At 53.9% G+C, this 18,000-nt stretch overlaps 1 protein-coding gene across 4 annotated transcripts in view; it reads right to left on the reverse strand.

Moving 5' to 3' along the window:
- Positions 1 to 258: 258 nt before the first annotated feature.
- TTC7B (tetratricopeptide repeat domain 7B) overlaps positions 259 to 18,000 on the reverse strand; it is a 275,124-nt gene continuing 257,382 nt past the window's right edge. For all 4 annotated transcript variants that reach the window (XM_024348858.3, XM_024348856.3, XM_024348857.3 and 1 more), the window contains one exon: positions 259 to 1,259. In XM_024348858.3, the coding sequence (XP_024204626.1) occupies positions 1,038 to 1,259 (222 nt within the window). In that variant the 3' untranslated portion in view covers positions 259 to 1,037. The remainder of the gene's footprint in view (positions 1,260 to 18,000) is intronic.

Below are 18,000 nucleotides of genomic sequence, written 5' to 3' on the forward strand. Positions count from 1 at the left end.
AGGTGGGAGGATCACCTGAACCTGGGAAGTCGAGGCTGCAGTGATCTGTGATCGCACCACTGAACTCCAGCCTGGGAAACAGAGTGAGACCCTGTCTCCAAAAAATAAAAATAAAATAAGTGGGGAAAGAGAGGCTGGGCTTTCTAGTGTCAAGGGCTGACATGTCCAGAGTGGGCCCCCAGGTACAGACAGCTCCCCACCCCAGGAACTAAGCCTTTCTCAGGTCTTTGAGCTTTTACGAATGACACAGGCTATGAGTCCATTTAAAAATCATTTTATTATTAACATCATCTTCCCATGTAGCCAAGTGTCTGTCATGTATAAGGAATGTCGGTAAATATTCCATTTGAAGCTTCTTTGTACATATTTCCCTCGATAAATAAACTCTGAATTCACATAAAAAAGTTAAACTTAAATAACTCATATTTCCTTCTCTTGTAACAGGCATATATTGGTAAAATATAAATATTCTCGGACTCAGGCTTTGTTCTAAGTGAGGACAGTAATTGATCACATGGTACAATTATTGACAGTAAAACCAAGAAATTGTCAGCTGGTGTCCTGGCATGGACTAGTGCTGAGGTGGGAGACGAAGTTCACATTTGGTTTCTGGGCCAAGGCGGGGCAGGAGGGGTGGTGGGGAGAAGAGGACAGTTGTTTTCTTTACAGCTCTGATAAAAATAATCTGTGCTGCCACTGAATTTTAACTTTGAATATATTCTTCTACATTTGCTGATTAATTCCATAATCATTTTACTGAAAACTCAGATGTCAACTAACAAAATATGGCACATGATCCATTTTGAACAATGTCAATAGGTTCAGAAACTATCATTGGGCTGGCAAAAAAAAACAAGAGAAACGCATATGGCGAGAGCGATGATTCGGGGTTGGTTTGGTTGGTTCACTGTGGCCCACTAAACACTCGTCCCTGGCCTCAGTGCGGCAGATTCATCCCCTCGGGGCGATGGCACAAGCCCTGGTGCCCGGCAGGGCCTCTGAGGCCTGAGCGGCAGGTGAGGCTGGCAGGCGCCTGCTCAGAGCACGCGGGGGATGATGGTGAAGGGCACGGCGGGGCTGCTGGCCTCCAGCTCCAAGGCTGTCAGGAAGCACTCCGTGGCCGCCGCATCGTTGCCCTGAGCTTGGAGGACCTCGCCCAGCCCGTTCCAGACCTCGTGGGCGGTCGAGTTCACCTGCACCGCATCCCGGAGGATCTTCTCCGCCAGACTGTAGCGGCCCAGCTGGTGAAGGATCAGGGCCTGGAGAGGTCAGAGAGAGAGAGACAGTCAGCCACGGAGGCTTCAGGAGCTCTGCATCCTACTTGTCCTCCAGTTTCCAGTCAGTTCCTCGGAGCCGGGAATATATCGCCATTGGGCTGGGCCCATAGTAAGTTCTCTAGTATTTCCTGTGTTCAGGGGCAACAGTCAAAATAGTCGCCAAGCTGACTAATATGAAATTGCCAATATTCAGCCATGTTTTGAATATAAAAATGGCAACTTCATATGGTTCATCTGAAAACTTAAGAACCATGAAGGAACTAATTGGAAGTCCGCAGTCTGCACTGACCCAGCGCGGCGTCAGCATGGGATGGGACTATCATCCTTTTTTGTTTGTTTGTTTTTTGTTTTTGAGATGGAGTCTCGCTCTGTCATCCAGGCTGGAGTGCAGTGGTGCGATCTCGGCTCACTGCAAGCTCCGCCTCCCAGGTTCATGCCATTCTCCTGCCTCAGCCTCCCCAGTAGCTGGGACTACAGGCGCCCGCCACCACGCCCGGCTAATTTTTTGTATTTTTAGTAGAGACAGGGTTTCACCATGTTAGCCAGGATGGTCTCGATCTCCTGACCTCGTGATCTGCCCACCTCGGCCTCCCAAAGTGCTGGGATTACAGGCGTGAGCCACCGGGCCTGGCCTGTCGTCTTTTTTTTTTAAACTAAAGAAACATCATTGGTGGAATTATACTATAAGAATGAAGACGACAGTTTTTACATTGCTCACAGCCCCTTCCCCGACCAAGGCCCTGACCTCACTGTCCCTGCTTGCCCCAGGCTGTGCCCAGCTGTCATCTTCGTTTTCCTTGGTTGGGGTGTACCCGTGGGTCCCACCTATTTCATCATTATCGCGTTTCCAAGCTGCGCACCTCTATAAGCGATGCGTGTACTCGCTCATCCAATGGACACTCTCACTTTCTCAACCTCTCCCTCGGGGGAGAAACATGTAGGTCACATCCAATCTCTCTGCTGTTCCAAATCGCACAGACATGAACATCTTTCCAGAAAGCACCTCTTTGTTCTTTAGATCAGTGGATTTCCAATCTTTTTTGTATCCCTGAAAACCTTTGGTTAAATGAAATCTTACAGAGAACACCCACACAGTCTATGTATAAACAGACAAAAAGGAACAACTTGGGGGGGTGGGTGGGGTGGGGAGGGGAGTCCAGTGTCCCCCATGAGCTCCTTTTAGTGGCCCTGGGGGAGGCTCAGTGGAACGGGCTTGACAACTATTTGGACATCCTCCCGTTAGGGCAAATCTCCCCGAACTAGGGTCTCTGGGTAAGAGGATATGACTCTCTTTAGCACTCCCCAAACATTTTGCAAATTTTATCCCCAAAGGTTGCCTCACTTTTTCAGCCATCAGCAGTTTCTGTGGTTGGTCACCTGCCCCCTTCTATCATGACTCTATTTCTGCTAATGTCATACATGCAGAATGTCCCTCCTTGTTGAAATCTATATTTCTTTAATAACCATTGAGGTTAAATATTTCCCATGCTTTTGTTTAGGAGCCTTTCATAAGATTGCTATTCATCTGCTACCATAATTTCCCAGCTTATTATTTGACTTTTGAGATTCTTTTCTTTGAAAAGTTTTAAGTTGAAAAATTAAATTTATTGATCTTTGTTTTGCCACTTCAAGACTTAGAAAGTTATCCTTTCAAAGAGCTGACACATGTTCAATTCCATTTATCTTAATTTTCCCTCTTTTAAGTAGTTGACTACTTTATCTTGGCAGAGTGATGGATTCCTCCTACTTTGCTAGACACAAACTAGCTCATCCTCCCTCCCCTCACTCTTGTAAGGCACTGCCTCCATCCTAGAGTGAATTATTACGTGAATCAGGGGCCTTCCACTATTTTCCAACAAGCCACAATATCAAACTTCTGCATCAGCACCACAGTTTTCATTTCTGTTACTCCCAAAATCATGTTTTCATAGGTAGAGTCAGAGCTTTCCCTCACTGCTCCTTGCTTTTAGTATGTTTCTTGACAATCTTACCCTGTACTATTTTCGATGAATTTCAAAATCAGTTTCTTCATTCCCTTTAGAAGTCAAATTGCACTTGCATTACCTCTCTTGGAGAGTGTGGAGAAGCCTGACATCTTTACAATGTCTAGTCTTCCCACTGAGGAATGAGTTATGGCCCTCTGCTCTTTCAAATCTCATCTTAAATCTCCCAATAAAGCCTTGCCCTCGCTTTAGGCAGTGTGAGCATGTCACTCATGAGGCAGCCCAGCCTGCTCACAGGCCCCAGCTTCACCAACAGGCAAGAGGGCAGCAGGGTAGCTGTCAGGAGCAGAACCAGCCAGTGTGATGGCAGGAATGTGCCTGCCTTGAAGTGGCATCCAAGAGCCTGAGAGACAACCTGGCTTCCATAAGCCCCCAACAGGGGAGCTGGGGTGTCCACCCAGGAGGAGCACATGGTTGGGGTGACAGCCAAGGAGACCCATGGCCGAGGGCAGTGTGTGGCCCCTGTGGAGGCTCAGAGTGGAAGGTGGAGGAAGGAGACCCCCAGCTCTGGGAGGAAGAGGCAGTTTAGGGAGCTCTCCTGGGTGAGGAGGAGGCAGAGGCCACACTGCCTCAGGTAGAGAGGGCTGCCCTCCCCCGTCTGGGAACAGCAGGCTTCAGGGTCAGCTCTACCTTCTCAAGAACACAACAGAAATACCCGATGTTTCTTTTCTTATGAATATCCAAACATGTGTCCATGCTGGAGTTCCTGCATATGACCAGGTCCTTGGTGGCATCTGCCAGAGAAGGTTCCGGGGTGGCCAAACAGCCTAGGGTAGCTGGCCACCTCATGACTCCTGGTGCCTGCCTGAAGGGCTTCTGGGTGTGGAGTCCAGCTGCGGGTGGCAAATAATCACGTCCATCTCCCAGGACGGTGCTCTGGACCACCTTGGACCTCCTTAAGAGGGAATCTGACAACTCCACATTCTCGCTTCCCAACCTCAAAGGCCAGCAGAACAAATGGTAGGCCACCCACCCAGGTTGCATTCAGTAGGACGTGAGGCTGAATGAGATCCTGCCCCCTTTCTTTGAGGGGAGGTTATCACCTGTGCTCACCCGAGAACGTTCCAACGTAACTATGAGGGAAGGGAGGTTTCTGGGTAGCGGCGGTGAGCAGCAGCCTGGAGAGATTATGGCAGGAGCTCGTCACACGCCTTCCTGGCATGGCTTTCTTGGTGCATCAAGATACTAAATACACACAACAGGTTTCTGAGTGGCTCTCCCAGCAGGGAGACACATGCTGCATGCTTCTGGCAAATAGGTGATGAGCAGTAAGCCACTGTGCTTACTTGTTGCAGGTGGAGAATATAATTCAGGTCCCACTAGGCTCTGCCACTGTAGCATCAGCCCCGTGCTGTTTTCTTCCTCCAAGTGGAGGGTTTTTCCCCACTGGGCACCACGCTAGGCACTGTAGCTAGCCCATCTCCTATTACTACTGCTTTAGATATAAGAAGACACAGTCCAGAAAGGCCACGTTCTTGCCCCAGGTCCCAGGGCCAATCAACATCGAGCTGCAGCCTTGCCCAGGTCTGCTTGGTCCTAAAGCGGCCCATACTTCCCACCTGGTCCACATTGCCTCTGTCGCTTTAAGAGGCAAGCCCTGGGCTAGCAGAGGAGAGCTCAGTGGAGCTCTCTCAATGCAGGACCCAGGGCACTCAGGCAATAACCCAGTTACATCCAAGCAACAGGAAAGGGGCATCTGCCATGCTGTGTCTTCCCTTTCATTTTTCTGACCACTAACTGCTGATTTTATTGCTCCTTCCCATGTTATGATTGGGAAATTGCTCCTCTCCCAGGCACAGCTTCCCTCTGGCTCAGATCTGTGTCTTAGAGGCATCCTGTATATCTGCTCATGGACCGGAGGGCTCCTTGCCTCAGGACAGCTGTGATCTCGAGGCTTGGGAAGGCTGCCACAGCCAAAGGACTGGGCCATTCTGTCCGCCAGAAAGTGGATGGGTGAGATGTGGAGACCAGGAGGACCAGGGCCTTGGCCCAGTGGGATGCAGAGGGCTCTGGTCTCAGCACCCTGCTGGAGTGGGGAGAACCCACCAGTCCCTTCCTGCTGGGATTTTTGTTTAGAAAGTGGCAGGCCACTGAATCTGGCCAACTGTGGGGGCTGCAGGGTATGGGACAGGGGCATGTCTAACTGCCCTCAAAAGTCCTGCAGAGAACCAACCCCGAGGGACTAATCTGAGCCAGCACCCTCCGCGTTGGCCACTAAGAGCCTCTGCAGTGCTCTGGTGTTCTAGGGTTCTTGCTGGCTTGGAAATTTCCAGCCCATATACCTGGACTTGTAGTCCTAACGTAGGAACTGCCATTTTCAGATGACCTTGAAGCTTCCTGAGCAATCTGTTCAGTGGAATTAATTCCTAAAGCTGGAGCTGCTTAGGGAGACATCGCAGACTTGCCAGGGGCTGCCAGCTCAGGCTTGGCACAGGAATGAAAAATAGGCCTCTCCGCAGTGAGCCAGGAGCAGCTCAGAAATCAGCCCATGACGGGATCAACCAGAACAAGCTCCAGCTGCAGTCAGAGCCACTGCTTGGAGCCAGCACAGCTAGAGGACTGGCCAGAGGTGGGCAGGGACCTGGCTGTGTCTGGCTGTCAGGAGTGACACACCACCCAAGCCCCACAGTGCTGGCCAGGGACCTTTCTTCCTTTCCCTTCCCTTCCCTTCCATTCCCTGGGCTCCATGTGCTCTTCTGCACTGCAGCCCTCATGTCCTTTCCAATTCTAGGGGCCCGGCTTGCTCTCTCCTCCAGAGATCAAAGGCCTAACTCCTGAGGCTGGCATGGAGCTGTTGTCAGCACCAGCTGGGTCCAACCTTCCCTGGGTTCAGCCAGGCTTGTCTGTCAGCCAACGTGTTTCTGCAGGACGCAGCCCCAGCCCCCTCCTGCCTCCCAGCTGCTGTCGGTCAGCCTGGGGCCTTCCTGCTAGAGCCCTTGTCCATCTGCCTGAGGCCATAATGCACCCCATCCCTGCAGAGCCAGGCGGCCACACTGCCCCCAACCAGCAGCGCTGCCCAGAAGCACGCAGCTCCTGCTCCCAGCCATCAGCCTGCAGGAGGCAGATTCCAATGATGACATATTACCATATATTACCATATAACCTGCCACTCCCTGCCCCCATATCAAACCCAACAAAACCCACCGAGTGATTGCTTGGTGCTGGATAGAGTGGGTAAGCGCAGGCCTGCTCTCAAAGAGCTCGGGGTCCAGTGCAAATCACCAACAGCGCTAAGCATTAAGGTCTCGTTCCATCCTCTCTCACCTCCAGGAGCCAGCGCTGCTGGGGCTTGAGTTTCACAGACCAGATGACCTGCCTACAGGTAGCTAGCGGCAGAGCGGAGGCCTGCAGCTGTGCTGCGTGTGCCCTTGATACTGGGCCCTCTCCCCTCCCCTGTGTGTGGAGAGGATGCGCACACAGACTTCCACCTTCCCCAGCGCTGGTGTTCCTGCAGCCACTATGGGTTGGGAGCCGGCTGGGGCTGAGCTTCAGAGAGCTGGGAAATCACTGAGGAAGTAACTTATTAGTCCCTTTCTTCAGACACAGATGAAGGCTGCCTCCCAAGCTGGTAATTATCATAATCAGGTGTTTTGTACAAATAGGATCTTGATGATGCACCAAATTGGCAATAAGAGATTAAATTAAACCTGTTATTTCAAACGAGATGAAATGGACTTGGCCAGTTTCAGAGCAATTAGCATCTTCCTCGCTTTTGCCTTTAATTGCTGCCCAGGGGCTAAACACCTTGCCAGACCTCAAGGGCGCCTGTGCCAGAGCCCCGGAAGGCTCCTGTGTGCAAGGTTTCCTGCTGCAGCCTTGGTGTAGGAGGCCCTCAGCAGGGCGGGCCTGCACTATCCTCTGAGGCAGAAGCCTGCAGGACAGAAGCCACTTTGGAGGCTGGACACTGTGGCTCACGCCTGTAATCCCAGCACTTTTGGAGGCTGAGGCAAATGGATCGCTTGAGCCTGGGAGTTCGAGACCGACCTGGGCAACATGGTGAAACTCCGTCGCCACTAAAAAAATACAAAAGTTAGCTGGGTGTGCTGGCGCACATTGTGATCCCAGCTACTTGGGAGGCTGAGGTGGGAGGATTGCTTGAGCCTGGGAGGCGGAGGTTGCAGTGAACTATCATTGTGCCACTGCACTCCATCCTGGGTGACAGAGATAAAAAAAAAAAAAAAAAGCTCCTTTGGGAGATTTTGGACATCCCCATGGCACTCTGCACAAAAGCCAAGTTAGCCCTCTGCTGGGTTCAAGAGCACATCACAGACCACTGCTTGTCCCTCTAACGGTACAGATACAGGGAGATAACGTCCCTGAAAGCATCCTTCCCAAGGAGAAACCATTGCTGAAAAGAAGTCCTGGGACCCAGCTCTGGGTGGGGGTCAGTCGGTCTACCTGGTTATTGCTTTTCCCCAGGCATAATGTTTTGGAAATCACGCATTCAGCAGCAGGGATGGAGGTGAACCACTCCAAGTGCTCTCTACGCCAGGGCATGGCTGATGGGCAGGCTCCCCTGCCGGTAGTGCTCTCAGCTTCTCTGAGCAGCAGTGCAGTGTTAGTGCAGAGAGCAGTGAGCTGTCCCTCACCACATCACAGCCGGCCTGGATTCTGCAGAGCCTGCTGGGCCACACCAGGGCCACTGATGGGTAGGAAGTCTAGTGTCAGGGATGGTACTGGAGCACTTAAAGATCTTTCTGTTCTGCTTCTGGGTCAGAAACTCCACCATTACCCTTTGCAGGGGGTAGAGGTGGGCATGGGTGGCTTAAGGCAGTGTTGTCAGGTGGCCTCTCCAAAAACACAAGTAAACCTGGGAGGACAAATTCATGGATCACCAGGCTCTATTAAGTGTGCATGTGCAAGCCATTATGATCAATGTAGTGTATGTTTTGCTGACTGCAAAGTGCTTTTGACACCGTCTTGTGTGACAGGTGCCACATTAATTGAGGTGGCTTATCTCTAGCTCTGTTCCCCCACTAGGCTTTGCTGTGAGTGCCTGGAGGGCAGGGACTGGGTGAACCCCGGTCATCTCTGCACCTCCAGGCCTGACACTGGGCAGGTGGCCAGTAACTTGGGGCAGAATGAATAAATGAGCAGACCCAGAAACTTGATGAGAGCAGCATACTGTTTAAAGCTACCACAGACTGAGCGTGGGTCTGTCTGCCTGGTCCAGGGCCTGTGCTCTGACCCACCACAGCTTGCCATGGAGAGGGTGAAAGATTTTCTCAGCATCGGCCGGGTGCAGTGGCTCATGCCTGTAATCCTAGCACTTTGGGAGGCCGAGGTGGGTGGATCACAAGGTCAGGAGATCGAGACCATCCTGGCTAACACGGTGAAACCCTGTCTCTACTAAAAAATACAAAAAATTAGCTGGGCGTGGTGGCGGGCGCCTGTAGTCCCAGCTACTTGGCAGGCTGAGGCAGGAGAATGGTGTGAACCCAGGAGGCGGAGCTTGCAGTGAGCAGAAATCACACCACCGCACTACAGCCTGGGCAACAGAGCAAGACTACGTCTCAAAAAAAAAAAAAAAAAGATTTTCTTAGCATCTGCAAGTCAGCCACCGCTCATGCAGCTGGTGGAGGTCAAACCTCACTGGTGGAGTGGGACCCCTTCTCCTCCAGAGGGAGTGAGGCCCAAAGCCAAGGGTGGTGGGGGCTGAGGACCAGGATCAGTGGCTTTTCCCACGGCTCAGCGCCCACCTGAGCTGCTGGGGCCACTTGAGTCAAACGGGCACCACTACGACTTTTGAACAAAGTCATACAGCCTCCTCATGGTGAGGTGTCAGGGACTGTGGTGGCAGCTTCTGGGGTGGAAAGCCCATCATCCCAGCTTTGTCTCCCTTTGGGAAGATGACAGTGCTGCTGAGCTGGCTGTGGCCGGAGCTGCAGTTGTGCTGGCCACAGATGGCACACTGGGGGCTCAGGGTGTAGGTGAGGGGCCTGAAAGGTGCTACAGGCCCTGGCTGCTGCTGGTGGCTTCTGCGTGGAGGGACCTGGCTGGCCACAGGGGAGGGGCACGTTGCTCTCTGGGACAGTGGAGTGTGGAGGTTGGGGGTGTGAGTCCTAGGCTCACCCCAGCAGACTGGGCTTGAATCCTAGCTCCACTGTTTACTTGGACAACATACTCTGAGTGTCAGATGCTTTATCTGCATAATGGGGAGAAATACTAACCAAACGGGGGAGTTAGTTGGACTAACTCGTTTAGTAAGGACTAAATGAGGTCATGAGTTTGCAAGGCACTTAGCAGATCGCCCAGCATATTTGTACGCCTTCAGTGGGTGGCAGCTCTCGGCAATATTAGGATTATGGCTGTTCTCATTACCATTGTTAAACTAGAGATCATAAGACTGATGGAACAGACTCGCTGTGCAATAAGATACCAAATCATAAACCAGAACTAAGACCACGACAGGCAAGGGTTAAGTCACATATCCCTGAAAGAATACACTGCCTTCTAACTGCCACAAGGTTTTTCTTTTCTCTAGCAGCTAAACAAGCACTGGCCTCGAGATAAGCAATATTGAAACAATTGCAGCTCACCTACCACCAGACCCTAACTGAGCTCCTATTCCACAAGTTGCAACTGCAGCTTTGATAGGACAAGAGACCACCAACCACAGGCTGGTTCTGACTGGTTTAGTAAGAGGCTGAGCACTGTGTGTCTTCCTGCCCCTGCCTCATCTGTTGATGTATAGGACCGAACTGTAATGCACCTAAATGTTATGTCTCCACCCTAAAGTGAACATGGGATGCATGTAATTTGCGTATTTGCTTATCACACACATGCACACATCCCCCTTTTGTGAATATTCATAGCTCCTCCTATAACCTGTTGAATATGTATACTTGGCCAACCAGTTCCACATAAATCCCTGTTCCTCCCTCCCCTCTCTCAAAGTGCTTGCTTTTGGTCTCTGCCTGAGGCTACATTTCCCAGCCAGTCAAGATGGCCACCCTGAAGGCTGCAATCCTTTGTAAGAAATGAAGTCTCTTCTGCAAATGTATGAACCTCCTGATTCCTCAGTTGACACTATTAGTGACTCCGAGAGGAGGGGGGGCCCTTCCATGATGCCAGTAGTTGGCTGACTCTTCACCTCCATCTCCCTCTTTAACAGCAAGGACCACCATGATTTGTCTTTGCATGTACGGCACCTGGAGTGGGCCTGGTACAGAAGAGGCTCTTGGGGAATGCTTGCTGGATAGATGGAGGGATGGAGGAGGGATGGTGTGGGATGCTGTGGGGTGGTAGGGAAGGAGAAGTCCCAAAGAAAGCTCTGGCCTCAGGTCACCCTTGTCTATGCTCCCAAGTCAGGCCAGCATACTCAGAGCCTCCTCTCCTTACAGAGCATTAGCATGATGGTCTCTGGGGGATGAGAGCACCCCCTGGGAGAAGATGCGCTGCTCCCAGCTGAGTCCAGTGGGCTGTATGGCTTCCCCTCAGGCTATTTGCTCGTACACCACAGATCTGACACTGCTCTCTAAGAAAATCCCAGAATCCACCCGCAGAGCCAACACTCTTACAGAGGAGAAAACAGAGGGCCAGAGAGGAGAACAGCCTTGCTGAAGGCCTTGACCCTGCTGGACACAGAGTGGGGCTAGACGGCAGGCTCCTGAAGGGCTGGGTCTGGAAAGCCTGGTGCAGGGCCTGGCCCAGGGCCAGCCTCCAAGTTTTAGACTCCGATTACAGTGCTCCAACTCTGCCCTTGACCCTAGCTGCTTTCTGCTTCTCCTGTCAGGGGCTAGGTCCATGGCAGACTAGGCTTTCTGGAAGCCCACCAGGCCTCTAAGAGTGGGTTCCCTGACCTGAGGAAAATGAGGACCCCACAAGAGCTCCAGCCCCTTCCCATAAGCTGCAGCACAGTTGGTCTGGCTGTCTGCATTTGCTGAAATGTAGGCATGAAATGAGAAACACCAGCACACGTGAGTCACCCCTTCTTGGGAATTTGAATTTTCCTTCTAGAGGATGCCATTGATCAGAGGGAAGCAGGGTGGCAGCGGTAGTGTTTTCAAAAATATTTTTCTTTTAAATCAGAATATAAATAGACTGCAAACCAGTACCACTCTGAGAAGCCCACAGGAGACGGGCTTTGAAAGGGTTTCCTTGGAGCAGCTCAGGAACACAGAGCTGAGGGCTGCCCTGCCTCCTTTCCTCCCGGGCAGCCCTTTCTTCTCTGGCAAGTGTCAGAGGCACTGTCAGTTCTGAGTACAAGCATTTTGTGGGTGCAGCTGAGGGGGCAGCCCTGAGCCCCACCCCGCTTTCCAACAATGCCTTGAAAAGGAACTGAAAACATGCGTGGGTGGGGTGGGGGCTGTGCCAGTTTTTCCACCTGGATTCTAGAAGCTCTGGGCGAGGCCTGGTCTCTATGGGGCTCTGTTTTGTGTTTCATTTCTGTTTGTTCTCAGTGTTTAGAAATGGCACCAGTTTGCCAGGGGGCCAAGTGTGTGTGTCTTAGCTAATGACACCAGCCAGAAGGCTGGCCTCCCCAGGCCAGAAGCTCCACAGGGGCCAGGTCCCGGTGTTCTGGCTGAGGGGAGGCATCCCCAGCCCCACAGCCCCACACCTCCTGCACACCTCTGCCCGTCAGAGCTCCACCGTGGGGTGGGACTCACACGCTGCCACTCACTCAGCCCCTCACCGGGCCAGTCAAGAGCAAGTTGAAGGACCTTCTGGGCACCAGGCAGGCCCACCTTCCTCTCAGCAGGTCACAAGTTCTGGGCGGGGGCAGGTGTGGGGCTGGTTTACTCATCTGGCCCATTTTACTCAGCACTGACCCAGTTTCCCCAAAGGCCAACCCTAGGTCTTCCTGACAGCCCGTGCCCATCTAAGCCTCATACACAGCAGGTGGCCGGGGCCTGTACAAGGCCCTCTCCCCAGTGACATGATGGCTGCTGCTGTCACCGGGTGGCCTCCAATCCTGCCCACCCCCAGGCTCTCAGGTGGGGATAGAACATTCGTGTGGCCACTTCACCTCCAGATCCACAAAGGCCGCTGACGTGCTGGTCCAGGAACCCACGCAGAAGGGCAGTGCAGGAGGAGGGAAGGTACCTGCAGCGTGGCTCCTGGGGACATGCTGCCTTAAGAAGGGTGTCCTTCTGACAGAAGCCAGCTCAGATGAAGGAGGAGAGCTCCAGAAGATGTGAGCGGGAGCCTGGCCCCCAGGCCGGACACCTTTTCCCTTGGGCCTGGGGTCGAACACGGAAGGCAAATCTCCTCCAGTCCCCATGGCTGCCACCTCCCTGCTCAAATGTCAGAACCGAAACGAGGTGGCTGCTTCCTCACTCCCTTCAAGTTAGCCAAACAAATGCCCCCAGTTACCGGCAGCCAGTCCCAGTCAGACATAGGGGTGTGGAGCCCCAGAGAAAAGACTGAGGCCCAAAGAACCTCAGGAAGGGGAGTGATGCTTTTGTCTGGGGCAGGGACGGGGGCTGTGGTCTAGGCGCAGGCCAGACGCCCCCAGGGGGCTCTTCCTCAGGCAGTGTGCCGAGTATTCCAGGAGGGAGCAGGGGAGACCCCCAGCATGCCCTCTCAGAGCACTGGGGGGACCAAGGGCTGCAGCACAGCCAGAGGCAGCCCCAGGTGCAGCACCTCTGCTCACCCGGAACAGCTGATGGCGGCAGGGGCTGCGCTATCATGGGGCCCCTTTTCCAGGTCAGACATTTTATCTGGAGAAATGCGCCTTCTGGGGTTTAGGCCTTTCCAGCATTGAACTCAACTCAGAAGGAAAAATTCTCATTTTTTCAAAAAAACCTCTTATTTTTCTAAGCCAACTGCCAACCAGCTATGGAAGCAGAACTCCTCAGGGTTTGGGGGATGCCTGGGCCTCGGCTCTCCGATGCACAGCCCCTGCTGCTGTCCCTCATGGGCAGCACCCCCTCCAGGGACCAGGAGCTTGTGATTTCCCCGGGCAGCCCACACCATGAGAGGACAGTCTGAACTGTTGGTTAAATGTGGAGCCCTCATTGTCCTTTTCATCGAATCCCCACATTTTGAAGTTCTCTGAGTCCTCTGGAACCACGTGGAAAAGCCCCGTTCTCTTTCCACCTGATGGGCCTTCAGGATAGGAAGAAAGCTTCCAGAACAGCGCATGCTCCCTCTCTGGGGCCTTGGAGGAATGGCGGATTCAGACCTCCCGCCCACTCTCCCCACCTCCCTGAATTCTGCTGCTTAACATAGCTCCTCGAAGAAGACCTGGCTGTGGGTCCAGATGAAGGCTCCGTTAAGCCCCAGGAAAATATGAGCACGGCTTTGACTTTTGTCTTCTTTTTAAAGCGTCTGACTGGCAGAATCTCTTAAAGCTGCTTTCTTCCAGGATGATTTGGAATATTCTGGAGGAGCTTATTCTGCAATTAGCAGTGCAGAGTAATGGGCTGTCAGGCAGTAAACGCCAGCACCTAGGGTGCTGGCAGCCTGGCCAGAAGCCAAAGGGCTTGATCAGCCTTGCGTGAATCTCACAGACTTGGCCCCCAATTTCCCCTTGGCCTAATTTCTTTGAAACTGGGTGCTTCAGCATTGGTGCTGACATATCCACAGACTGTGGTGGCTTTTAGAGAACAGTTGCTGGCAATCGGTGGGACATCCGGAGAGGGACCGCAGCCCATCTGCCAGCAGCTTCTGAGCCCCAAAGCCCCACAGTCCCCCACCCACTCTGCGGCAGGTGTCCAGAGGGTGGTCGGGGTTGCAGTGAGCAGGGCATTAGAGCATTCCCCAAAGGACCAGCCATCCTATTTGACAGGAGGGCAAACAGAAGCCCAGAGAGGGTAAGTGTCCTGCCAAGAGCACGGACGTGAGTAAGGAACAGCATCCGGGTGTTCGGGTTCCGGGGGTGGGGCTTTGTTCACTCTGCTCCAACCAAAGCCATTTCTAGTTCTTTCCTCCCCTCTACAAACACTCGTTGAGCGCCTGTGGGTGTTCTGGCACCAATGTCCCGGTGCTGTGCCAGGTGCGGGGAACTCAGTGGCACAGGCTGTCACTCGAGCCACGCTCTTGCCCTCGCTCAAGGCTCGGGACTGGAGGGGCTGGTTTGCTGTGGGTCCTGCCCCAGAGCCTCAGTCATTCATGTGTGTAGTCCCAGCATCTGCCACAGAGCAAGGCTTATTGGCAGGAGGATGAGGGAGGACATTCCAAAAGAGACAATATGATGCTCTCCCCACTTTGAACAAAGAAGAAGGCGGAAGCTCAGGGTCAGGGTGCTGGTTCATGGCCACACAGCTGAAGAGAAGGAGCTGAAACTTCAAATAGGATCTGATGTTTCTGCTCCAAAAGCTTCCTGTGAACAGAGGTCTCATTCTTCCTGGAGTGGACCGACTCTTAGTGATCACATCTGAATGATCTGGCGCAGGCTCCTAGCTCTCGGCAGCCCTGCCTGGGAGGTTGTAGTGGTGACAGGGTACCTCACTCCAGGTCAGGAGAAGGAGGGCAAGTACCTGGTTCAGTTACCAAGCCAGGTAGACGTCAGGTGTCAGAACCTGGGTTTTGTGAAGACCCGCTTAGGTCTCTTTGCTCCATGGCAGACTACTGAGATCTCTAGAGAGGGTAGCAGGCATTTAGGGACCAGGAAACACATTCCAACAGTCCTTCCCTGATGGTCAGCTGACCCTGGACCCCACGGCTCAGCACTCCCTACACCAACCTGGGGGAGAAGCTCCGAGGATATGAGAGTGACGCAGCCGACTTCCCTGCTGTTCTCTGTCAGTCTGCCTGGCACTGCAGGCCCTTCCTCTACCTGGTGGCTGCCAGATTCCGGGTGAGCCAGACCACGGGCTCTTGGGACCCAGGGGACATAAGAGGACCTAGGGAAGGGGGGGTGTCTGATGGGGATGTCTCCCTCTGGGTGACCTGAAGAATGGCTGTCCTATCGCGTGCACGCTGAGGGGTGCAGGAGGGTAATCTGAAAAGCAGACCCTTCACAGTCTGGATTCTGCTGGGAGGACAGGATGGCATGGGGACAGCACGGCTCCCTTCCCTGCAATCTGCACCAGCGCCATTCTGCCGACTGTGTCTCCAGCCCAGCTGCCTAACCCAGAGTCCTTTTCCTTGCCCTTGGGATTAATGGTGTGGTGATTTTGCGAGTCAGGAAAGAGAGGGAGAAATGGCTGTGAGAACAGAAGGATGACTTGACCTCAACATCAGTCATCTCTCAGCTCCTCTCTGACTTCAGCTCTGGAGAGACCAAGGGAGGCATCTGCCTTCTCCTTGGAAAAGAGCACGAAGGCAAGCTGAGAGCTGCCTCTGCCTAGCCCTGGGAGTGGAATAACTTGGTCACACTTGTGTCCATGCACCTGGGTGCTGCTGCTGGCAGGGTCACCGGGGACCCGTCAGGGGAGGGTGATGGGGAATCCCGGTGCCCCGGGGTCCACATGAGCTCCCTGCCGGCTGCAGCCTAAGGCACAGCACTCAGAAATTCAGCAAACACACTCACAGGAGCGCCAGCGCAAGCACCTCCGGCGCGCTGCGTGGTGCACTGACCTAATTGAAAGTGTCAGGCCAGCAAGTCCCATGTAACATCAAAGGACAGTCAGCGAGAAAGGAAGGACAGGTCCACTGGCGGCAGCGCTGGCTGGGTGGGGGCTCCGTGGGGGCGGAAAGGAGACAGGAGGAAGCCTTGGGGTCCCCAGCAATATGTGGGGACGCCAGGCATCCCCCCCACCCTGAAGCCTGGGCAGTCCTTGGTAACATTCCAGAGTCTCCAGCCTCCCCTCCCCCATCTGCCGTTTAAATCACGTGCTTTGAGGCAGTGAGTTTTAGCTCAGAGGCTGGCTGGAACGTGGCGGTAGCTGTCAGCTCATAGGAGGGGGGAAGCTTGGGTCCTGCTGCTGGGGGGCCTGCTGCACGCCAGCCAGTGTCTTCTGTGGGTGCTAACACAGCCCCTCTTGCTGGTACTTTTCCACTGGTAATGGGCAAGAGACTCCTGTTCACTTATTTCTACATTTCCCTGGTTGACTTATTTATTTTTACCTATCTTCCCCAACAAGAAGTCAGGCAGAAACCAACAGCACAGAGCAGCCTGGAAGGTGGCACTCCCCCATGGCCCGGCTGATCCTTGTGGTGGAAAGTTTAGTGCTAATCACCCCCTAAAGACCCCTCCTGCCCTCTGGGGAAGCCAGTGCCCCTGCACTTTGGGGAAGGTGGCACTGTGCCCCAGGCCATGTGCGCCAGGCCGGGGAGATGCAGGCATCAGGGACACTCTGAGGGAACTTGGCCCTGCTGCAGGCACAGGCTTCCCCTGGGGTCCTGGGACCACTGCCTCCACAGGGGAGAATAGCAGGCCCAGGCAGAGGCTGAGCTCCCCCAGAAGCCAGGGAAGGGGGGACATGGGCAGGGCTATGACCCCAGGGCTCTGGCAAGGGAAGCGTCAGACATGGAAGTGTTGGAGGGTCTCCATGGTCAGAAAGCCATTCCCATGCGGCCACTGCAGTGCTGCACGGGGAGGCTTCCTGGGAGCCCCATGGCCTGAGACAGGGGGTCCTAGAAACTCTGACCCCACTCTTTCCCAAAGACCCTGACAGAGCCCCATCTGCCCTCTGCTTCTACCTGTCCTCAGGTGGGGCGGGGCGGGGCTCATCCCTTTGCGAGGGCCTCACTGTACTCAGGGCTGATCTTTTATCACTGAACACTGGCAGCAAAGGCCTGTCCCCAGTTATCTCAGCGAGAGGGCTGAAGGCATGGTCCCCCTGCAGGAGAGCAGGGCTGGGAGAAGTCACGCGGGGCAGAGGGCCACGCTCCCACCCCTGCTGTGTGACCTCCATCAACTGCCACTTAGGCAGAGGCTTCTCTCTCAGCCTCAGTATTCTAATCAAGAAAATGAAGCAGCAAATTCTAGGGTTTGATCTCCAGCTGAAAATTCTGGGGTTTGATGAAATCTTCCACCCAAGGAATATTTGTTGGAGCACCTACTATATCCTTAGTGTGTATCTGTTCTTCTAGGACTTGAGTGGCAGCAGCCAACGCAGCCAGGGAGGGCTTCCTGGAGGAGGGTCCTTGGCAACTCAGCCTGCAGGAGCAGAGGCCTGGCTGGAGTCCCCACCTCCAGCAGCAACACTGAGCTCAAACAAGATGGCAGCCCTGGAACCCCATTCCCTGCCTATGCTCGGGGGGAGAGGGGGAAGCGCCCCTGCTCTGGTGCTGCCTGGGGTGTGGGGACCACGAGCTCACTGAGCAGTGCAGCCCAACTTTCTCCCTGACTCTCTAAAGGCAGGCAGCGGAGTGGAGTGGTGACAGACGATGGGCTAGTGGGGAGTTCTGGAAGGCGATTGGATTTATAGGAAACTCTGGAAAGCTCAAAAATACCAATGGTGCAGAGGAGAAGAGCTGCCAGGCTCCTGAAGACAGGCGCTCATCGCTACATCTCCTGACACCTGTGTGGTCCTGAGGACCCAGTAGACACTCAATAAGTGGTCCTTGGCTAAAAGTCACTGCAGTCCCCGGCACATTCTTGGTATACTGTCGGCACTCGATAGATGAGTATGGAACGGGTATTATCTCCCAGCTGTGCTGCAGCCACGCCTGCCGTCCAGCCCAGGGTTCACTTGGGAAGGCCAGCCTCCGTGCCAGGGTGCCCCTCTGGCCTGGCATGGCTGCCTGGGTGGGGGATGGCAGGTGGTCCTCAGCAAGGCTGCCAGACCCTGGCTGTGAAGTCCACCTGGGGAGGTAAGCCCCGTCTAGATCTCCATGGAGAGTGCCGGCTACACAAACAGCTGCCAGGACGACCCCAGGCCAAAGTC

Source organism: Pan troglodytes, chromosome 15 (genome assembly GCF_028858775.2).
Source record: "Pan troglodytes isolate AG18354 chromosome 15, NHGRI_mPanTro3-v2.0_pri, whole genome shotgun sequence".
Taxonomy (NCBI): Eukaryota; Metazoa; Chordata; class Mammalia; order Primates; family Hominidae; genus Pan; species Pan troglodytes.